The following is a 24,372-nucleotide window of genomic DNA, read 5'->3' as shown; positions in this document are numbered from 1 at the left end:
TAAGATTTCTTTTGCGTGCTTTTTCCCCTGTGGTTGTTGAACTTGATAAGATTGTTGCTGGATTTATGATGTTAGTGGTGATGATTTCAACATCATGTTGTTCTGCTAGAGTGGCTTGGTATTTGAGAAACCTGGAGGGCGAGAGCCAGTGATTGCCTTTCTGTTCGAGCACTGCTGAAACCGCATGTGACACTAGAACAGTCATTTTCTGTCCCATTGTGAACTTTCGGGCTTCTTGTATGTTCAGTACTACTGCAGCTACGACCCTCAGACATTCTGGCCATCCTTTGCTCACTTCATCTAATTGTTTAGAGAAGTATGCCACTGCTCAGCAATATTGTCCGACCTGCTGGGCTAGGACCCCTAGTGCAATTCCCTGCCTTTCATGCGAAAAGAGCAAAAAGGCTTAGTTACATCTGGGAGGCCCAGTGCAGGTGCTTGCATCAGTTCTTTCTTAAGCTGATGGAAGGCTTGCTTAGCTTCTCCAGTCCATGCTAATTGTTGATCCCCATCTTGTAGAATCTGGTATAGAGGTTTGAGTATTAGTCCATATTTGTAGATCCAAAGCTTACACTGGCCAGTCATCCCCAAAAATGTGTGGAGCTCTTTCGGAGTCTGGGGCAAAGGTATTATACAGATGGCTTCTTTTCATTCTGGCCTAAGTCGACGTTGTCCTCCTGAGATTTCATATCTTAGATAAGCAACTTCTTTCTTGACAATCTGGGCTTTATTTTTAGATGCTTTATACCCTTTCAGCCCCAGAAAGTTTAATAAGCTCACAGTCCAGCTTTCACATTCCTCCTGTGTCTTGGTGGCAATTAATAAGTCATCTACATACTGCAAGAGGACTCCGCTGTCTGAAGGTGCAGTCCATTCTTCAAGATCTTTGGCAAGCTAGTCCCCAAAAATTGTTGGACTATTTTTATATCCTTGTGGAAGAACAGTCCATGTGAGTTGTGATCGTCTTCCTGTATCCGGGTTTTCTCATTCAAAATCAAAAAAAATTTTTTTTTGACTTTTAGGGTCCAAAGGCAAGCAGAGAAAGGCATCTTTTAGATCTAAAACAGAAAACCAGACATATTCATTTTTTAGTTTAGTTAGAAGTGTATATGGGTTGGCTACCACTGGGTGGAGTTCTTCAACAAGTTTATTAATAGCCCTGAGGTCTTGAACTAGCTGATAGTTTTTGCCATCTGGTTTACCGACTGGCAAAATAGGTGTGTTAAATTCTGATTTACATTCAATTAGTAAACCAAATTTGATAAAATTGTCAATTATTTCTTTAATTCCTTTTCTATCTTCTAGTTTGAGAGGATATTGTTTAATTCTTACCAGCTGTGTCCCAGGTTTTAGGTTTACTGCTATAGGTTGAGCATGTCTAGCCCTTCCTGGGGTCCCGTCAGTCCAAACCCCAGGGTAGATTTGGTCATAGATTGCTGGTGGTACTGCTCCCGATATCCGTGGCTGGATTAGAGCAAGACTTAAAATTTCGATTAATTCATTTTCTTTTACTTTAATTTGCATATCTCCATTGTTGAACCTAATTTCTGCATTCAATTTTTTTAATAGATCCCTTCCCAAAAGTGATTTAGGTGCATGAGGCATATAAAGGAATTTATGTATACCTAAAGTCTTACCTAATTTAAAACTTAGTAGTTTCATAAAAGATAGTTTTTCAACTTGACCAGTGGCTCCTACCACATTCAAAGATACATCATCTATAATGTTTAATTCCTGATTTAACATAGAGAATGTTGCTCTAGTATCTGCTAAAAATTCTATTTTATGCTTATTTTTCCCCAGTTCTACTATAACCAAGGGGTCCCTGGGGCAAACTCCTTGGTCTCCGTTAATCTTGGTCTAATTCTGCCATTAAAATAGGTTTTTGCTTCCTTTGAGGGCATTGAGGGCATTCTCTTTTCCAGTGTCCATTTTGTTTACAAATTGCACATTGGTTTGGTCTCAACTTTTGATGGTCACTCTTTCCAGGGTGCCGTCCAGGTTTCCCGGAGCGATGGTCTCTTTTATCCAGGGCGGCAATGGTTGCCTTTGTGATAGTTTTACCTAATTTCTGTCTTTCTGCCCCTTCCCTGCTGGTTTCCTATTTCTAGCTTTTGCTTTGGCCTGCTTCTAGTCGTGCCCTTTGCACAATAACAAAGACGCAAACTCAAGCTTCACTCACTTCGTGGTTATCTGCAAATTTCATACACTTTCAACACACCATACACACAGCATCAGCTTTGAAGCAGGAAAGTTCTGTCAGCCCTGTTAGCTTGTTCAAGTATCTCCTGTCCGGTAGCAATCCTCAGTCTGGCAATGAAAAAACTCCTTTCTCAGGTGTTCACAAAATAACCACACTCCACGCTTATTGATACAAGGTAGCAATCTCACAATCTAGATATTAATAAAAAGAGAACTGCCTTTATTTTTTTTGCCTTATTTTACTTGCAGATTTCATTACTCTCTCTTAGATACTGTATAAAAAAACCATATCTAAATTTAACCACTCTAATGCTAAAATCTCCTAATGCCAATCTTGCCCTTAATTTCAGGTTAACACACCAAAATTGCCAACATTTAACACAGATTACAAGTATGAGGTGAACAACTTTTACAAATTGAGCAAAGATACGGGTTTGCACTTTCAGAGGTTGTCAGCCCTGGAGTTTGTGGCATCTGCAAGCGGCCAGCAAACTTCCTGGCTTAATTCCTGCAAACAATGAGTGTTAAGGTCCTGCCTAAAACCATAAAACCACAAAACCACTATCTCCCGTAAACACATGAAGGTAGTCCTTTTGCCATGGTTAGGAGAAAAACAGTAACAAATATAAAAACAAAACAAATATAATTTCCCAATATTTGCTTACTTAACATACAACAGTAATTTTATGACATAAGAGACAATACTCACAGACAAAAGCAAACAATACAATTCAGCAAACACATGGAATACAGACAGATGGTTTAAAACAAACCCAGATATATTACCAAACTTATAATAATCGCAATTCCAAAACCAAGTCCAAAATCTAGCCACAATGGTAAACCCAAAAACATCTGTACCTTTTTCCAAATCCTCTTAGACTGAGGAATTTGGTATAGCTTCGGTGAGATTTTAACTCACAATCAAAAACCTATGCCACTCTCTAATGGGACTGTTAACCCATAGTCAGAAGGATGCAGCCCTTTGCCCAAAATTCCTCTTAGCTCGAGGAATTTGGTATAGCTTTGGTGAGAATTTTAACTCACGATCAAAGCCTATGCATCCTTCCGGTAGGACTCAAACCTACTATGAAAAGGGTGTTGCTCTTGTTAGCTGCTAGCAAGCTTAGAGCCCTAAAAACCAGTGTACGACTTACGGTTTCCTTCCCAAAACCCTAGGGAAAAATAAAAGAGTGCTTTAAAATTTGTATACCTGCGCACAGGATCTTCATCTACTCCCGTGATGATCCAGCGGAGCCCAGGGAGCCTCACCAGAGTAACGTCCCAGGGCACGCAGAGGGTCCCCGGTTCCAGAGGGTCCTCACCGGCGAGCAGAAATCTGGTCCCGCCTGGGGTGCCAAATTGATTCAAAGAAACCTTTGAACAATCTGAAAAGCACTTTTATTACGGCCGGGGAATGCAAAGGGGCAGGTGTTTTCCCCAGTGCACTCCACTGAGCAAAGGAATACCATAGCTTTTTATACAGTTTGAAAGTAGCAAGTTTAAAATTATCTATACACACACTCTTTTTGCAGTCTGCCTTATCTAAATAGACACTTAGTTTTACCTCCTATTCTTACCATTATAGAGTAGTTACATAAAGTTTTATCATTTCAAACAGTTTCAGGTTCCCCACCCCCTCTATGTGCTCAAAAGCCTTCCCTATTCTCTAAGCTATTTTATCTTAATTGCCCACAGTTTGGGCAGAAACTTTTAAGCAGTTTTACATTTTGCAAAGTCACACTTGCATAGCTAAATAGCTAAATTTTATTTCATTTTCTATTTCAATGTTGTAGAGCCACGAGGAAGGGGCTCGGAGCCCCTTGGGGCCTCTGGGCCCCCCCAGCCCCCGGCTGGGGGCTGCAGGGACTTGGAGCAGTGTTAGACTGGGCTAAGTACCTGTAGTTAGAAAACTGGGGGATGCTTCTCCACCGTCAGCAGCAGCAGTGGCAGAACTACACTGACCAGAGAAACGGTGGCAGAGCGCCAGAAGAGATAAGACCAAGCAACGACAGGCATGCAGAACTCCTGGAAGGAGAGAGAGAGAGAGAGCCAGCAGCAGAGAGAGAATTAGGCTCTACAGAGAGAAAGAGAAAGTTGGGGTAAGAACTGAACCAAAAGACCCCAAACTCCTTGGAGACCCCTCCTAGAAGGGAGGTGTGAAGTGCAGTTGCACTGCAGAGAGGAGCTGAAAAGCTCAGGCGTCCTGGAAAGCTGGACCAGGACGGCCAAAGGAATGCGGAGGGGGGTGACCTTGGCCCCTCCTCACTGCTGCTGCCAAGCTAAGCTAGCAGCCTGAGATCAGAGCACAGAAGCTCTGATAGAGCTCTTGAGGAAAAGGCCTTCAACTGAAAGCTGCCTGAGATGTTCTGACTCAGGGGTGAATCCCCTGAGGAAGGGACCTTCATGGGGATCTTACACCCCATGATATGACCGTGGTGAAGCGAGTTTTGTCCCTGCTACGCAGCCCACGGAAGAGAAGACCCTCGCTTGGAGACGACGGGCCGAGGGGCTTAGATACCCCCTTGTGTGTACTGGCAGAGATCCAACTATAGCTGCTGCATGAGAAGAGGATAGATGCCTGCTACCTTAGAGACACTGCTGCTCTGAGACGAGAAAGGATCTTTTCCTTCTTCCCTCCTGGACTTTTATTTGGAAGGGAGAAGAGATTTGATCCCTTGTAAATACTATTCTGTCATGGTTAGAGATAGTTAAGATTGTATATAATGTATTGTAGTATTTATTTGTACAGTCATTGTAATATATATTCCCTTTTCCCCATTTTGAGTCTCGTGTGGTGTCTGGAAAACCCATCTCACATTGGGTTGAGATGTGGGAGGGGACTTGGACTAGGGAATTGGATTCTGGGGTTCTCAAACCATGACACAGTGTCATTCAGCAACCAGTATTATACAATTCAACATCACTGTTCTCACCCAAAAATCAAATCCCCTTGAGGTACACATCGTGTTTCCCCATCCCTCTGCATTACCCACCAAGTGTCCCCAGGTCCTTGAGCAAGAACAATCCCACAGATGGGTTTGCCTTTGCTTAAGGCAGGACTGATCCAAACTGTCTTCCCTAACATATCCCTCATATGCACCACAGGGACTTTATCCTCTTCTATGGTATGTGCAGGTTTTGATTGGGCAGGGCCAGCTCAATTGGTAGAACCTCTAGTGTTAACTAACCAGGTGGCCTCTGCTAAATGTAAATCCCAATGTTTAAAGATTCCATCGCCCATTGCTTTCAGTGTGGTTTTTAACAGTCCATTGTACCATTCAATTTTCACAGAGGCTGGTGCATGATAGGGAATATGATACACCCACTCAATACCATGCTCTCTGGCCCGGATGTCTATGAGGCTATTTTTGAAATGAGTTCTGTTGTCCAACTCAATTCTTTCTGGGGTGCCATGTCACCACAGGACTTGCTTTTCAAGGCCACAGATGGTGTTCTGGGCAGTGACATGAGGCCCAGGGTATGTCTCCAGCCATCCAGTGGTTGTTCCCACCATTGTCAGCATGTAGTGCTTGCCTTGGTGGGTCTGCAGGAGTGTGATGTAATTGATCTGCCAGGCCTCTCCATATTTATATTTCGACCATCGCCCACCACACCACAGAGGCTTTACCCACTTGGCCTGCTTGATCGCAGCACGTTTCACAGTTCTGGATAACCTGGGAGATAGTGCCCATGGTTGAGTCCACCCCTCGATCCTGAGCCCATCTGTATGTTGCATCTCTTCCCTGATAACCTGAGGCATCATGGGCCCACTGAACCAGAAATAATTCACCCTTATGTTGCCAGTGCAGATCCACCTGAGACACTTTAATCTTGGCAGCCCAATGCACCTGTCCATTGTTGTGATGTTCTTCAGTAGCCCGACTCTTGGATACGTGTGAATCTACATGATGTAATTTTACATCCAACTTCTCTACCTTGGCAGTGATGCCTTGCCACAATTCAGCAGCCCAGATGGGTTTACATCTGCACTGCCAATTGGTCTTTTTTCATTGTTCTAGCCAACCCCACAGAGCATTTGCTACCATCCACGAGTCAGTGTAGAGGTAGAATGCTGGCCGTTTCATTCAGCAATATCTAAAGCCAGCTGGATGGCTTTCAGCTCTGCAATCTGATTTGATACATCTTGTCCCTCAATAGCTTCTGCACCTCACTGCGTAGGACTCCATTCATCACCTTCCATTTTCAATGTATCCCTATGATATGGCAGGAACCGTCAGTGGAGAGAATGAACTGATTTGGTCTTGTACTTCCTCTTTTGGACAGGGGCAACTTCTTCTGGCTTGGGTTGCCCTTCTAGCTTAACTACAACCTGAGTGACCATGGTGTCTGTTATTTTGTTTCCTTTCCTTTCCTACCAAAAGTGCTGTACCATACCGAGCAGTGTTTGGTAGGCAGTGGCCAGGGCCCAGCATGTCGCAGTAAGCTGCCCCTCTCTGGAGCTGCCACAGCATTTTTCCTTCACAGATCTTATCACTTTAACAGGGTCTTGAAGTTGTTCAGGGGTGAACTTCCAGACCATTAGAGGAGAAAAATTCTCCAAAAACTGGCCCATGTCCTCCCACATTTCATGCCAGTCAAGGTTATCCACCCCTGGGGCAGGCCTCTGGAAAACTTCCCTAGAAATCTTGGTCGTCTCCAAACACGAGGTAGACCATACTGAGAAAACCTGGTAGACTGTACTGGTTTAAAGGTAAACTGGCAGGATAAATGAACCCAACTCAAAAGAGATTATAAGTCAGAGTTACAATTTAATAAAAATAATACAATAAATACAATTATATGGACACTTGGTTTTAACCCACAAAATCCAGATGTATAACCCAGCACCCTGGGGCATGAACAGAATGGTGTTCGTTGGCCCCCGTGCTGAGCCCCACGTGGTCCCCCTGAGTCCAAAGTAAAAGGAAAGGAAAACCTGTTGGTGAGAGTGCTGGTCACACTCTGGTCAAGGGTGGTGATCGCAGTCTGGTCGAGAGTGGTGGTTGCAGTCCAGTCAAGGTTCTGGTCCTCCTCTGGATCCGACGAGTGGGGCCAGAAGTCCCAAGACCCCAAGATTATATACACTCAGGTTCGAGTGGGAATGCCCATTACCTCCCCCAGGGTGGGGAGTTCCACAATGGGTGATTGTGAGTCGTGAGATATTTTTGGAATCCTTGGTGGTCCATTAGCAGACATGACCCCTCAGGCTGGGTGTGGAGGTGCTAATGACTCCCTGGAGGGGAGTTATCACACCTGAATCATTGGTGTGAGGATAGGAACATCCTCCTATCTCACAGGCTTTTTAACACCCAGCTTATAGCCTGAGGGGTCAGGTGTGCTATGGACAGCTGCTGCAAATGGTGTATTGCTAACAGTTCCTGCGAAATGACATAGAGGGTGTAGAATACACAGTTTGGGTTACACCCACACAGTGATGAACTGGTTCCAGCTGCTCTAACTAGGACACAGACACGGCAACAAGATTATGCTATCCCTAGCATCTAGAGGGAATTCAACCTTTTCAAAAGCTTTTGTAGCAGACCTGAAGGAGAAAGGGGCCAAAGGCTGGGAAAAATCACCCCTCAGAAAGAATTGAATCAGACAGTGGGACTCATTTCAACAATAGCCTAGTCACCACCTGGGCTAAAGAGTACGGTATTGAGTCGATATATCATATCCCCTATCATGCACCAGACACTGAAGCTTGAATGGTGTAATGGACTGTTGATAACCACATTGGGTGGGGGGACTTTCAAGCATTGGGATCAGCACATAGTGAAGGCCACCTGATTAGTCAACACTAGAGGCTCTGTCAACCGAGCCAGCCCTGCCCAATCAGAGCCCCTTCAAACCATAGATGGAGTCCGGCAGGGCCAGCTCAGTTGACAGAGCCTCTTGTGTTGACTAATCAGGTGGCCTTCACTATGTGCTGATCCCAATGCTTGAAAGTCCCCCCACCCAATGCCTTCAAAGTGCACCTCAGTGCACCTGAGAGGTATGTTAGGAAAAACAGTTTGGATTAGTCCAGCCTCAAGCAAAGGCAAATGCATCTGTGAAATTGTTTTTTCTCAAAGGACCAGGTTGCACTTGGTGGGTAATGCAGAAAGATGGGGAAACACGATGTATCCATCAAGGGGACCTAATTTTTAGGTAAAACTGTAACATTGTACCTATATGTGTACATATATATATATATGTATGTACAGAGTTGGAATGTGTGTATATCTGTATGTTTATAGTTTAAAGGTGTAAATCCAGGCACGACGTGAATGGTATAGAATAAGGAGTGGATAATGTTATGGTTACAAGCCAGGGAAGAGAGTTATAGCAATGAATATTCATACCATTACGTCATCTGAAGGAGGCCGCCCCCCCTTCCAGGGTAGAGAATAGAGAGGAGGGGGGGTTTTGCCGCAGGTAAATGATGTTTCTGGGGTGTCAGCTGCACCTGGAAGCCATGCTTTCCTGAGCGGGACAGCAGAAAAGCCGTGTTGGGAACCGGAAGTGTGCCATCTTGCCTCAGTTGCCAAAGCGGTGTGGACTGTCCCCAAAAAACCCATGGCAAAACTTTGTCTCTTCTGCCACCTGCCGATTTTCCTCCTCCCGTTTCTCCCCTGGAGCGCTAGTATGGAGTTGCGGTACAGAAGCGGACAGCTCCAAGGTACAACTGAGCCAGTCAGGAGCTTCTCCGTTTTGCTCACTGCTCACCCGGTGTGGGACGGCTCCACCCCTCCCCCACTCCGCTTCCCTCGCTGCTCTCCTGGTGCAGGACAGCTGCACCCCTTGCTGTTCCAAAGCCAGGGAACAAAGAGACTTCAAACTGGAACCACCACTGCAGTTAAGACCTGAAGGAGGTGGTTGGTGGGGGAAAAACCCTATGTCATTTTGTTTCGCCTTTGTCCCCAGGGGGCCACGTGGGTGGTGGATTTCCCTCTTTCTGGGTAAACCATTTCCTCTATATCTTTGCAGTTACTGCTATTTCCTTTTAGTAAAATGTGGTGGTTTGGAAAACAGGAATTTCAAAAAGCTAATTTTAAAAGGTTTGCTACAATTTGTTCTAATGTGAGAGAGAAGAAGTTTTCAGACACGCACAACTTAGTATAGTTGTGCGTGTCTCCCTGGGGGGGAGACTCCTCTCGGCACTTACATGACTGTATGTTGCAGCTGCCTCTCCAAAGGGCCATGGCTCATTAGCCTGGCCTGCTCCAACCCAGGGGGTCTTCCTGATCTTTTGGGGTCCCCCTCGGTCACTAACTTCAGGGGGCTTCAGTCAGTAGCTGTGCTGCTCCTGGCCCCCCGGCCCCATGCCACACATGGCACTTCTTCTTCTAGCTATGCAGTTAAAAATTAACCTCTTCTCTTCCACTTCTGTGAGCATGTAATTTCCACAGGGTGCATGAGCTTTCAGTTGGTCCAGTATTAAAAACAATACCCCCTGGGGAAAGGCCTTTTTTCAAACCACCAGTGTCATATTTTCACTTTTAACCTGCACGCATTTTTTTTGTCCCTCTATAAAAGGGGGAGAGAAGTCATCTTATTGGAGTTCCCACCTTCCAATATTTGTCTTTAAACAAAGACATGTTTGAACTGTGTGTTTCCTGGGTAACCTGGAACCAGTTTGTTGAGTATCCATCCTAGGAGACATTAAAAACCTGACTGGACATGGCCCTGATTAACTGTTGTACCATGAATCCTCTTTTGGGAGGGTGGGGATCTGGACTAGGTGGTCTCTGGAGGGCTCTTTCAACCTCAATAATTCTGTTATTCTGAAAATTATTTTTCAATAGGTTGGGGTATCAAGTCCCAGTTAGTTTGTATTTAAGGGTGTATGTTTACTTTGGTGATTGACTGCCTAGTTTAATTTCTTTGCAAACCATTCAGGAGAAGATTATTGAACAACCTGGCATCTCAGCTGTCTGGATTTACACTGCAGCATTGAGTTGGAACCATTTTTGAAAATGCAGATCCTTTTTCTGAAGAGTGTAAAATATTGAAAAAAAAGTCTTCTAGTCTTTATTTTGGAGAAGGGGTGGAGGTGGAATGGAATATGCAATACCTTCTAAGAACTAGGTGGCAATTCACCTTGCTTTACTGACAGACAACATGCAAGTGCTAGTAATCAGATGGTAATTTTTGATTCCTAGATGAAGGAAGAGAATCACAGAACCACAGAATATGCCGAGTTGGAAGGGAACCACAAGGATCATCAAGTCCAACTCCTAGCCCTGCACAGGACCATCCCCAAGAGTCCCACCATGTGCCCGAGAATATTGTTCAAACTCTTCTTGAACTCTAGCAGGCCTGGTGCTGTGACCACTTCTCTGGGGAGTCTGTTCCAGTGCCCAACCACCCTCTGGGTGAAGAACCTTTTCTTAATAGCCAACCTAAACCTCCCTTGACACAACTTAAGGCCATTCCCTCAGATTCTATCACTGGTCACCTCAGAGAAGAGAGCAGTGTTTGCTCCTCCTCTTCCTCTAACGAGGGAGTTTTAGACTGCAATGAGGTCTCCCCTCAGTCTCCTCTTCTCCAGGCCGAACAGACCAAGTGACCTCAGCCGCTCCTCATATGGCTTCCCCTCAAGGCCCTTCACCATCTTCATTGCCTTAATATCTTTCTTATATTGCAGTGACCAAAATTGCACACAATATTCAAGGCGAGGCCGCACCAGTGAAGAAGTAGAGCAGGACAATCACCTCCCTCGACCGGCTGGCGATGCTTTGCCTGATGCACCCCAGGACATGGTTGGCCCTCCTGGCTGCCAGGGCACATTTCTGACTCATATTCAACTTGCCATTGACCAGAATCCCCAGGTGCCTTTTTGCAGCACTGCTGAGACACAGATCAGTGGAAGAGGCTCCTTGTCCAAGAGACATCTACAGGCTAGCAAAGGAGATAGGTAGATACTTTGTCCAAAGAAAAGACTTCTTGATGGCTGAAGTGATATCTTCCTTCATAACCCAGTAATGGCCCAACCTGAAGGTGGTAATATCAAGTCCAATCAGCCTTACCCATTAAATATTGTTCGTCTGGGATTTTTTTTTTTTTTTTTTTACCTAAAGAAGGCAGAGAGATCCCATATATTCCACTGGCAATTTCTGCTGGCATTATCAAGTCTCAGATTCCATTGGGGTCAAAACCAAAATTTGTTCCTTAATTAGGATCAAACAATTTGAAGAAGCTGAAAGCTAGCTACGTCTCTCTGGTCATAGAATCATGGAATGGTTTGGGTTGGAAGGGACCTTGAACATCATCTAGTTCAAAATCCTCTGCCATGGGCAGGGACACCTTCCACTAGACCAGGTTGATCAGGGCCCCATCCAACTCCGCCTTGAACACTTCCAGGGATGGGGCAGCTACAACTTCTCTGGGCAACCTGTTCCAGTGCCTCATCACCCTCGCAGTAAAGAATTTCTTCCTAATATCTAATTTAAACCTACCCTCTTTCAGTTTAAAGCCATTCCCTCTTGTCTTATCCTTACATGCTCTTGTAAATAGTAGGCCCTCTTTATATACTGGAAGGCTGCTATAAGGTCTCCTCAGAGCCTTCTCTTCTCCAGGCTGATCAGGCCCAACTCTCTCAGCCTGTCTTCAGCCCTCTGATCATCTTCTTAGCCCACCTCTGGACTCGCTCCAACAGATCCATGTTCTTATGTTGGGGGCCCCAGAGCTGAATGCTGTACTCCAGATGAGGTCTCACTGTTAAGGAAACCTTCCTGTCTGACCATTCAGGAGGTACTCTGTCAGTCACACTCCCACCACCAGAGACTTTAACTGCTGGGACTGAAGCCCCTTTGCAGCAGGTGGTTACAGTGAGCCAATTGGTGTCCCACTTGACTCCCTACACAGAATCACAGAATTGTTAGGGTTGTAAGGGACCTCTGGAGATTTATCTAGTCCAACCCCATGCCAAGGCAGGGTCACCTAGAGCAAGTTACACAGGAATGTGTCCAGGTGGAGGTTTAATTTCTCCAGAGAGGGAGAATCCATGACCTCCCTGGGCAGCCTGTTCCAGTGCTCTGCCACCCTCAATGTAAAGAAGTTCTTCCTCATGTTGAGTTAGAACTTCTTGTGTTTTAGTTTATGGCCATTGCTCCTTGTCCTGTCGCTGGGCACCACTGAAAAGAGTCTGGCACCATCCTCGTGACACCCGCTTTTGAGATATCTATATGCATTAATGAGATCGTCTCTCAGTCTTCTCTAGACTAAACAGGCCCAGGTCCTGCAGTCTCTCCTCGTAAGAGAGATGCTCTAGACCCCTCATGATCTCTGTGGGCCTCTGCTGGACCCTCTCCAGTAGCTCCTTGTCTTTCTTGTACTGAGGAGCCCAGAACTGGACACAGTACTCCAGATGTGGCTTCACCAAGGCCTAGTAGAGGGGGAGGATCACCTCCCTCGACCTGCTGGCCACACTCTTCCCCATGTATCCCAGGATACCATTGGCCCTCCTGGCTGCAAGGGCACACTGCTGGCTCATAGTTACCTTGTCATCCACCGACTCCCAGGTCTTTCTCAGCAGAACTGCTCTCTGGTAGGTCAACCCCCAACCTGTACTGGTACTCGAGGTTATACCTCCCCAGGTGCAGGACCCTACACTTGCCCTTGTTGAACCTAATTAGGTTTCTCTCTGCCCAACTCTCAAAGTTCCACTGAATGGCAGTACAGCCTTCAGGTGTATCAGCCACTCCCCCCCAGTTTTGTGTCATCAGCAAACTTGCTGAGGGTACATTCTACCTCTTTATCCAGGTCATTGATAAACAAGTTTGTTGTATTTTTATACACTCCACTCACACCCACTCAGACCAGGTTTCCTTACCAGTTCAACTCCAGGTTTCCTATAGCAGTGTCTCAGACATCTGGTTCCTTAAAGCAATTTATTCATGGCACAGTAACACAGAAACAGTTTGAGCTGATGCCTCCAAAGAGGGACCCCAAACGACTGAATCTCTTGGGCTTTTATACCCTTCTAGTCTATCTGTGTGATAGTCTGAGGTCTTCCCACTGAGTCCTTGGCTCCTGCTGTGTCTCTGAGTGTCTGGTCACCTGGCTGGTGCTATGGGTCCCCTTGCCCTTTGTTGTGCAAAGTGTCAGAGCCATTTCATGGCCTCTTCCTGGGGTTCCCGCTATTTCCCACCACCTAGAGCTCAATCTGCAGCTTGCAAAGCAGCTGCACTCTGAGCTACCTGCACTAAATGTATTCCTCAACATTCATGAGAGCTGAGTAGAGAGGGAGTTAGTCCACACTACCACCATTCTTCCAAGTACTACTAGTTGGAGACAGGTGTTAAGAAATATCTCTGTCTCAAAGCTTCTGTCTGCCTCAGAATTAAAAAGTTCTAGCAGTGCTAAACCTGATGTTGGTCTAAGACAAATCTTGGAGCAATTTCTAGTGAACTTTATTTAAAGCAACAGGAAGTTGGCTCCAGTCATGAGCCTGTGGAATTTTTCCTTTGAGACAAGAATGTTAGTTCTGTGTATGATTTAGAGTCACAGGATCAGTATCAAAGTTTTCAAACTACTTTTCCTTAAATTCTTTTCTTTAAATTCTGCTGTATTAGTATTCCTTAAGAATGTTAATAAAAACAGGCACACAAAAATCTTTTAGTAGACAAATGTCACATAGAGGTAGGAATGTTATCAGACACAGCTGTAGTTCTTCAACTTGATATATGAAAAGCAGAAACTGAAAATTAGATTTCATGAATAAACATTTTCTAGTTGGAACCCAGTTACTAGGACGCTTACTTGATTGCTCACAGATATGTATACAAGAAAACAAAATAAAGGGGATGTGCTCAATGTAGACCAATTGGGAACAGTATCAGAATAGTCCCCAATTTAAAAAAAATTCCAATGTCCCCATTTGAAAAAAGGTAATGATAAATGTGATGATGTTCCAAATGAGGTGCATGTTAACCAGTTAACCAGCTGATCAATGACTGTAGGGTTCTTTTCCATGATTTTGAGACCACTTTATATTTTTGTTTACCAAAGATTGAACCAAACTTAAAAGCTTGCTGAACAAAATAGTTATGAACTTTTGTCCCATGCAGCTTCAGGAGATCAGTCTAGATGATACTGTCAGAGTATGAATCCAAATAGTGATACTAGGTATATCTTAATATATCCTTCTGTAATTTATCTAATAACTGTTGTTTTCTTGGCCTTTCTAAATATTAAAGAAAATCAGTGTGAATTGCAAAAGCTTGTATGCATAAGTGTATCTTTTGTGGTGTATCTTAAAATGCCTTGTCAATTAGTTTTTAACTTCCCTGCTTTCTTTGATGGTTCTTCCTGTCTGCTTTTCCTGCTCTTAGAAGAGGTGACAGGAGTCATCTTTGACAGATGGGTTCTATGTTTATGTTGAATTAAGCTTTTACTTGCTCAAGTTTTACTTTATTTTAACATGTGCTTCAGTATGTTTGCAAACAGTTATTTAATGTTCCATTCTATTCAAGATAAGACTCCGTAACGACAAGTTCAGCAAATTTCATACATCTGTTTAAATCAGCTGTTTTGTAAACTACTAAGAGCTCTTCAGTGATGCAAAGATTTGCTGAGTATGAACTGCTAGAAAAACAATAGATATTAACTTTTTCATTTTGATTTTGACAACAGCTTGAGATTCATTTTGCACTGCTTGCTACTAAACCAATACAAATGTTAGCTTATGTATTCAGGAATTAAATTTCAGTCATGCTGAACTGAAATTCCAGTGATCTTAAGCTTGCAATGGTTATTTTTGAAGTTTGTATTGCTCAAGTTTATGCCTTTGTCTTAATATGGCTTTTCATTCAATTGGATTATTTTCCTGACTGAAGAAAATCTTAATACAGGATTAGTGAATTCAGTGTGTTTCCATTGTTATCACATACAAGTACAAGTATGTGAGGATGTCTCAGTTTAATGAGACTGAAGTGTTTTGCTAAGGAGGATGAGTTATGAGGAAGACCAAACTCCTCCCTCTAAGCACTTGTAAATCCGAAATTAAGAGGCTCCAATTGAGTAAGTGTGGAGAAAGAAAATATAACAGCCCTTTATTAAAGGATATATGTGTATTAGCAGAACAACAAAAGAACACAAAAACAACTAAACAATAATCCTGTACCCAAAAGTCCCCTTCTAAAAACGAAACAGTTCAGTACTTTCCGCCTTTTGGCACAATTCTAACCACAATTGGGAGGGGGCGCTGTTGGCTCTGGAGGTGCAGAGCCTGCAGTTGCTTGGTGTTGGTCAGCAGGGGGCGCTGTTGGGCCCTGGTGCACGGGAGAAGCTGAAAATGGAGATCTCCCCCCACATCAAGAAGGGGAAGGGGAAAAGGGGAAAAAGGGGTTCTTCCTGTGAACTCATGCTGTCGGCAGCTGACTCCGGCCAGGACTCCCCCAAAGATTCCTTCGCAGAAGGGTCAAGCCTCTCTGATGAAATCTGAGCAAGTCCAGGCTGAGGGCAGAACAGGGTGCAGGATAACAGAGGCGAACCAGGGCCAGAAGCTGCCAGATGACCTGGCTGAAAACCAAGTGAACCCGGAGCCTTTCCACACACACATACCCTGCCTGAGTCAGGGCAAAAGTGCTGTGCCTGCTGTTTCCGAGGAGAGAAAAAAAACCAACTCCCCACCCCTCCCCACAGTCTTCGGAGGGCCATCAGCTTGGAATGTGGGTCTGCTGGCTAGTTCTTTTGTGTGGGTTAATCATCTAAGGCAAACTGAAACATATGAATTTTTTTTGCTTTGTACAGTTCATATATTTTTGGTCACATATAATGTTAAATTCAGGGATATTTACTTAGTTGTGTCAGATAATTTTAAGAGCTTTCTGGTTTTATGCAGTTCCTGAGTTTATTATTTTCCTTTGATGATCTGGAATTTCTTGGTCCTCCAGAGAAAGGCGTAAAAGGAAGAGTAGAAGTCTCTCCAAGTCTCCTAAAACAACAAAAAAAAAGTCTTCACAAACTCCTTCTCCCACAAGGTCAGTTTGACATAAACATTAAAGTTAATGGGCAATAAAGGAGGAAAAAGTTATAGTATTTCTGTTAAATTGAAATGTGATACAGAGATCAGTGTTATGTAAGGAGCTAACTCAATTTCTGTTTCTTCTTGGTGTTTTTTTGGGGTTTTTTTGTTATGGAAGAATCTCTAGTAATAACTTTCTAAGGAAAAGATCTTTTTTTCAATAAGCAGAACACTCAAAGGTGGATGCAGATACATATATTGAAAACAATTTAGGAAGTATTTTCATTGATATACTGGCCAACCCTGGCCTTTTCATTAGTCATCTCAGATAATTTCACTTGGTCAGTATGATTCAGTTCTAATTTAAAACCGACCAAAAAGCCCTTTATGGATTTGATCCTTTGTATGCTTTCAACTGGAGAGTTTTAAATCTGCTAGCGATGCAAATTTGCTTCAAATCAATAAAAACCCTTCATTGGATACAGATTAATTTGGTTTCCTCTTTTCAAATACCATGTATACTGAACACATGCATTCTTTAGCTGCCTTCCTTTGTCTTTATGAAGAGGTTTTTCTGTTTGAAAGTGACTAAACCTTTCTGAAAGAAAGCAAACCAGGATACCAACTTTCGTATTTATTGTGCAATCTACTGTACAGTACAGTTAAGAGTATGCATTGGTAGTACATTTGTTGGTGTTGGATCAAATTCTGATTTGAGTAAAAATTTTCTTAAACAGAAACAAGAAAGAAAAAAAAAGAGAAAAAGAGAAAAATAATGAAAGAAGAGAAAGGGAATACTCCACCTCCAAGAAAAAAATTAGTAAAGAAAAAGAGGGAAAGGAGAAATCTGATAAAAGCACCACTACTTTGAAGGTAAGCTATGTGACCAAGTGATAAGTAGAGTGCTGCAAATGGAACAATTACTGGAATTTCCTCCCTATTTATCTTTCTTTTCCTCACCCTTCTTTTCCCCCTGTTTTGCTTATCAAAGTATTGCCACTTGGTAGAGCTTGTGTGAATAGGTTACTGAAACACTTTGTTTTGGTTTCTCTTTTCTGTTCTGTGCCATATGTTAGGAGTTCGTTGGCTGCCTATCTGTATGAGCAGGCATAAAGGAGATTGTACAACTAAGCATCAGGGTTCAGGGTTAGTTTGCCTGTGTCCTGGTTTAACCCTGGCCAACAACTAAGCACCATACAGCTGCTTGCTTGCTCACTCCTCCCTGATGGGATGAGGGAGAAAATCAGAAGACTAAAAGGGAGAAAACTTGTGGGTTGAGATAAAGGCAGTTTATTAGGTAAAGCAAATTCCAGACATGCAAACAAAGCACACCAAGGAATTCATTCACCACTTTCCATCAGCAGGTAGGTGTTCAGCCATCCCCAGGACAGCAGGGCTCCATCATGCATAGTGGTTACTTGGAAGACAAACACCACTGCTAAGAATGTCCCCCTTTCCTCCTCCTTCCCCTAGCTTTTAATTCCTATGAATAAAATTAACTCTATCCCAGGCAAAACCAGCACAGATTGTCAATCTGAAAAGATTTTTAATAAACTTTCACTCTGCAGTTCAGCCTCTCCCTGTTTGCTTTGGTCCTGGACTGCATATCTGACTCTGCAGGAGTAAAGTTGAAGATTTGAGGAAAGAGTAGAAAAAATAGAAAATGGTGTGATTAAGAAAACAAACATCTTCAAATGTTTAATCTTAGAATTTGAAAAGCAGCATACTTCTAAAGAGTAGTTTGTGGTACTCAGAATTATTCAACTGCTATAAACCAGCTGATTTAGGTGACTGTCCACATGCTTAAGTAACTGAAGAACTCTCTTAAAATTTATCAGTTACCTGACAAAAAATATAAAAGAAAAATTGTAATTCTGTTTTATTTAAAAAATATGTTGAAGTCCTAATTTCTGGAGCTGTTTCTCATAGGTGCCATGATGCTGCTTGTTCTGTATTACCTGAATATTGATCATAAAGACAGATGACTTTATCGCAATGATTTCTTGGATGACAGGTTGAGTGCCTAACTTCAGCCAATCAAAAAGGAAAGCTTTTTTTAAATTAAAAATTATTTGATTTAAAAATTTTTTAAAAAAGCTGACACCTCTATTCTGAACATGGCTGAAACAAAGTGTGTAAAGATTGAGACAATCAAAATACCAGTAGTTGGTTGGAAGTCATATCCTGTAATGCTAAGAGAGTGATTTTTTTTAAAATAATTTTATCTTTTGTAGGACAAAGATCACACTGAAGAGGATCTGAATTCAGAAACTGACAAGGAAGTAGGCAATAGAGATACAGAAAGGACTGATGAAATCAAACTACAACAGAATGGGAACTGTCAACCAAATGACGAAAACCTCTCAGTTAAAATGGAAGAGTTTTAAAGCAAAGAATGGACGTCTGACTCAACTAAGGGATGAAATCTGAAGCTTTTTATTTTCCAGAATGAAGAAGAAAATGTCAAAGTAATCAACCTGAACATGGTGATAGTACTAGTAGCTCTCCCAATTGTAGTGATAGCTTTGTCGACTTCTTGCTGTAAAGCAAGAGAGCACGAACCAGTAGTTATACCATGAAAAGGCAGATGCCATCAGAACTATTCATGTCTGAAAACCCATGAAGTCTCCAAGATGGCTGTACTTATTTGTAAAATGATTTATGTTAAGTTTTGCCATAAACTGTTACAAATAAGTGGAAACTGAAAAATGTAAACCTGTACTATCAAAAAAAAAAAAGCTGAATATATGCATTGAAGATTGTTTAAAATACTGCTTGTTGATGAATTTTGTATTGGTTTACTTCTCTGGTTAAAAAGTCCACAAAAACTTCAATGTGTACTGTTTGATGTGCTTGGAAATGGTGCATAAATATACACACTTTCTTTAGTTGTTATCCTGGGTTACGCAAAAATTCTGGTATTCACCTTTTTCCACCTTTTCTCTTTCTCCCAAATGTGCCTACTAATTTGGACTATGATGGGAACTTGAGATAAGGCTGGTACTATTATCCTAGGAGAAGAATGTATCCACAAGTGTGAAAGACTGGAATGCTGATGACTCAGACATTCCAGGTGCAAGGTGATGATGTGCAAAGTAACCACCCAGGTGCTGAGGGCCTGCAAACCTGCCACTTCAGGCTACAAACTGGGTGTTGTTTCTTTGTCCTTACACAAATGACTCAGCTGTGATAACTCCCCTCTGGGGTAGCATCAAGACAATTCACACATAGCCTGAAGATATTAATTTCTGCTGGTAGACCATAATGGATCCATCTGTGCTGACATAACAGGCAATTGTAACATCTTAGAAGGTGTCAAAGACTCCTGAAATCCAGTATTACATCATCCAGTGTAGAACTCCCTGCCCCAGGGGAGGTACTGGGGGCATTCCCACCTAGCCTAAGCCAAATAAGACCACACTCAGACTTCACTCAACATGGTGTTTTTTTCCCTCACCACCTGGGACTTTCCTTACCACCCCAGGGCTTCCACCACCTCCTCAACAGATCTGGACTGTGACCACCACTTCAACAGGACTCCAACCACCACTTTGACCAATGAACTTTGAAATTGCAACAACCAAGTCTCGCCACTGGATCCAATGGGTGTCTTGTGGGTCCTTCCAGTCTCCTGGGGGGTCCGCAGCCCTGCTCTGACTGCCTGTACCAGCACCGCAGCCTCACTCCAGCGCTGACTCTCCAACTGTTCCTGCCAGGTTTTCTGGGTGTGGGGGAGGTGAATCATGTGGAAGGGTGGCCATCTTGTCTCTGTCCTGTGGCCACGTGTGATTTTTTTCTGGGTGGGGAAGGCTGTCCACCATCTTGATTTGGTCTGGTGGGTAGGGCTTGGGAAGTTTCTCCTCATCGGTTGGTTTAACCCAGTTCTATCAGTACTGTTATTAGCATTCTTTTGGTAAAGAGTTATTTTTTTCACTTACATCTCGGCATACTTGATCTCTCTTTCTGTGTTGGAGAAACCAGGGGTATTGAATCTGAGGGAGGAGATGTCTGTCTGAGGTCTCCGCCCCTCCAAATTGTCTCAAACCAAGACAGTTGTAAATGAAAATTATTTTTAAACAAACACACTTTTATGGTTCTTATGTTAAATGCCCACTGACTAGTTTGTTTTTCATTTGCTTACTGCTTGAGATTCTTGGGGTTTATTTTAAAAAAAAATCTTACTGTTATCCTTAAAATGAACGTTTCTTTTAAAGTACTTGAACAATGCATGATACTTTTGTGTTCCAAAAAGGAACATTGCCATGTTATAGATATTAGGTTAGCTTATTGGGTTATTTTGGGGTTGTTATGCTTTTTTGTTTGTTTTTGTCCATCCAGAAGTGACCACATCTGTATGATATTAGAACTTACAGCTTTGTTTTGAGATGTACTGCAGTGTATCTGTTCAGCTGAAAATACTACAGGTGCCATTATGAAAATAATTTTTTTTATTTGTTTGTTTAAAAAATATGGGAGGGGGAGCAGAAGCTTTAGTGCCTTCTTGAAATAATGTGTTATTTTCTAGAAGTGTTTGTGCTATTACTCATTTTCATCTAAATCTTACATTATCTCTTGGTATTTGCCATCACAATACTGTAGACAAGAACACAAGTTATTTGTCAGAACTTGTTAAAATACTAAAACTCAATTTTTACTTTTTTTTTATTTTTAGAAGAGATTTATAGGTGAAAGCAAAGATGCATTTGGGGAACCACTACTGTACAAAAGCAGTAGCTGAATACAAAGCGTTTTCTGATCACCTGTATCAAAGACAGCCCTTTAGACATTTAATTTACACTTGGATGGCCTTAATTGTTACCTCTCCATCATCATCTCTGATGCCTGATTGGTGATATAAAAGGAATCGTATGCAAAGCTGAGGGGATAAATAATTAAGAAAAAAAGTTCTAATTTACAGAGGAGTTATATGGTAGATATTCCGTTTTCATTCTTTAAAGACAAAGCATGTAAGAAGAGAATGACAAAGCAGATATTTTTGTCAAGCTAAAACATGACTTGTGTAACTAATTTAATCAGTTTCATCAGCGTAAGGTTTCTTAACTCATACCTTAAAAATTTATACCTAAAATCAAGTAGATTATTTTTAAAACAATACAATTAAATTACTTAATTGCCTTATCTCATGGGAAGTTATATCTTTCAGTTAAAAGCAATTAATATCATATTAGCGATTTGCTTTCAATTTGGTTTTATTTTCCTTTGCATAGGTAATTCTTACTACAAAAAAAAGGCATATTACAGGGAATGAAAAATAACCCAATTTGACTGTAAGCTGCTTAATCCCTTTTTTTTATAGGATTCTATCTTCATGAGACTGTGTACGTTTAAGACTATAGAAAATGCTTTACCATGTAAAGTATAGACACTCATTTTTGAGATGTTTAAGCTACTTGCTGTTGACTGGTAAGCAGCTTATTCTGATAAAAGAATGAAAAATCTGTATGCTTGTAGAAAGACTGTGAAGGATTGTTTCTTGCTACAACAGCTGTTTTATTTATGATGTGTGAGTAGCATAGAGCAAAGAAATTCTTTGTATACTTGTTATCCTTGGTACCATTTCACTAATAAAATTAAATAAAATTTAGAGGGAAGTTTATGTTCTTACATACTTTCAGTTGATCTGGTCTTAGGCAGCTTCTTTGATTTGAAATGGGGATACAAATGTAAATATACATGTATTATTTATAATATCTTTGAAAATCTAAGTTTCTCATTTGGGAGAAATTAGAATTCTTGCAACATATCACATTTCAGGTGAGATTAGTTTGATTTCCTGAGTTTTGTTATTCTGAAATTGCATAGCTCTATTATATAGCAGTTACAGAATATGTTTCCCAAATCTTCGTTCGCGAAGCCTAGCCATGATGACAGAATATGTAAAGGATTTTGTACAGTTAGCTAAGAAACATGCCTTTGGAAATTAATAGTTAAGGATGGAAGCCTTAATAGCTAATGTATCACATGTGTAAGTCAATATGCAGCACACTGTTATATTGTATGTAAATTAATGGTTCCCTTACAAAAAGTTTTGAGTTTTATGGGTTGTTTTTTTTAATAAAAAAGGCAAACAAAAGCAAATCCACCAAGCACATAAATTCCCTCCCCAAGTCATATTTTCTTACAAATGCTGTATTTTCTGATTTTGCTTTATAAATACTATGCAGATTTCGTAAGTTGTTAAATCTATTGGTATTGGGTGACTTAGTTTCCCTCTTCCTAAAAAGCCACCACTAGAGAAGAATTCTGTAAAATGCCTATCTCTGCAGAGGGTAGCTAATTTTTAAACCAGTAGCATAGCACAGTAATGAAGTTCCTGCTTGCTCCACCAGGATTGTGTGCATCATCCATTAAATGTGTACATCTTCCACTGAAAGTTCATTGCCTTCATCATTAATAAATTTGCATGCTGCCCTGCCAGATCGGGTTATTTGCTTTTGCACTTTTATAAATGAGACGAAATTGAGTGGAGGTTTTGAGAACAGTGTAGTTCATGCTAGTTGTATTGTTTCAAATGTAATTTTATTTGAATCAGCCTTTATTTGAAAATGCCATGATTCATAATTGCTCAGAAAACTGATGATATGGTGCCATTTTGCTAAGATTATTGTAAAGAACTTATGTGGAAGCTTCCATTAGTGACCACAGTTATTTCACAATGGTGTTTCCAGAAAGCAGATAGGATTTTATTTTGGATTTTAAGAGGAAGGTAGCAGAAGACAATTGCTGGTGGATGAAGCAGGATTCCAAGCTCAAAATAGAGGTGGCTATGGCTTAGATAAATTCATCGAAGTAAATGGCAAACCCAGATGTGAAGGATGAATTTCTGTTTGCAAACACTGTTAGTAGTATGGTGTTAAAAAATCTTGGTTTTCAGATTTCAGATTTAGAAGTAAGAGGGGAAAAAAGCACCTAAGTTGTAAACTAGAAACATCCAAACAATGCCTGAGAAATTGATGAGACATGAGTTATGCCTACTCAGTAGTTGCCTGTTAATTTTTTTGATTGCAATTTCAGATAGATACATCTGAAGTATCTTTAAATTATCTGGCTAGCAATGGCAACCTACATACAGCTTGGACTCTGAAATGAGCTGACCATTTGAATGCATTTACTTTGCTGCTAAGAAGGTAAACTGTAGTCTGAAGCATGCTTGTATTGCTTGCTAGTGTTCTCCAGCTCAGGTACATCTAAGGCAATACCTGAAATTAATTTGAAACTGCAAATCTCTTTGTTACATGGTGGCTTATCTGTGTTGACCTTAGCTTGAACTGGTATTTTGTAATAGTTTTCAGATTTAGGGATTTCTGTGATTTTTCTTTTGGTCCGAGGAAGACATAATAAGTAAAGACTACTTTATATGATAAAAATTCTTTTATACTGCATACTTATCCTTATTACTGTGACTGGTTATTTTTTCATTCATGTGTATGAAAATTGTAAGCAGTAATGTCATAGTGATGCCTGTATCTTCTACTTTTAGGTCTGAAGAATGCATCACGGTCTTATGTTAGCTTCTAAAGAATTTTTTGTTGTTAGTTTGAAAATTGCATTATACTGGTAAACCAAATAGTTTTAAAGATGTGAATTCTGATCAACAAAGTATTGCAAAATGGGGCATATTATGGGTCCCATCTGCCACTTGGTGATACTTTGTTTTATAGCAATGGATTACGGCCTTTGGTGTTGTCATAATTTTAAAAGTGAGAATTGGACTTAGTGAAACAAATGCTGGGATTTGTAAATATGAAAAATAATGTAAATCAGTAGGTGCTCACTTCAGAGACACATAGCTTTCTCACCAAAGAACGGAGTGTGGACTATTGAAATTTGTAGATATTGTTAGTATTATTACCTAATGAGAATCTAAAACTTAATTTTGTTTGTTATTATGTAAACAGGAAAAAAGTTTTCAACCTGTATCTTAGGTTTATTTTTATATGTTAAAAAGTGGAATTAAAATAATATTGGAAACTAAAAGCACTGTATAAAAGGGATTTTTTTTTAATTATAAGAGAAATATACTTTCAATTGTGTTTAAAATTAAACTCCTAAAAATGTCTCTGCATGAGGTATTTATTTTTATTTCAAATTCAAGAATGCTTCATTTGTGGGTAAGTCCTATTGCAGGATCTGAGCATGTTAGTATGGGGTCTTCTGCTGTACTGTCTTCAATATAAAACAGCTTAATAAACGTG

At 41.3% G+C, this 24,372-nt stretch overlaps 1 protein-coding gene across 1 annotated transcript in view; it reads left to right on the top strand.

The window, feature by feature from the left end:
• LOC135405164 (splicing regulatory glutamine/lysine-rich protein 1-like) overlaps positions 1–19,161 on the top strand; it is a 76,517-nt gene extending 57,356 nt beyond the window's left edge. Inside the window, exons 10-12 of the mRNA XM_064639868.1 lie at positions 16,086–16,172; positions 16,894–17,029; positions 18,391–19,161. Coding sequence (XP_064495938.1) covers positions 16,086–16,172; positions 16,894–17,029; positions 18,391–18,543 — 376 coding nt within the window. The 3' untranslated portion in view covers positions 18,544–19,161. The remainder of the gene's footprint in view (positions 1–16,085; positions 16,173–16,893; positions 17,030–18,390) is intronic.
• The last annotated feature ends 5,211 nt before the right edge of the window (positions 19,162–24,372 follow it).

This window comes from Pseudopipra pipra, chromosome W, assembly GCF_036250125.1.
Source record: "Pseudopipra pipra isolate bDixPip1 chromosome W, bDixPip1.hap1, whole genome shotgun sequence".
In the NCBI taxonomy this organism is placed as follows: domain Eukaryota; kingdom Metazoa; phylum Chordata; class Aves; order Passeriformes; family Pipridae; genus Pseudopipra; species Pseudopipra pipra.
Note: the sequence above shows the minus strand (reverse complement) of the source record. Positions and strands in the feature narration are given on the sequence as shown.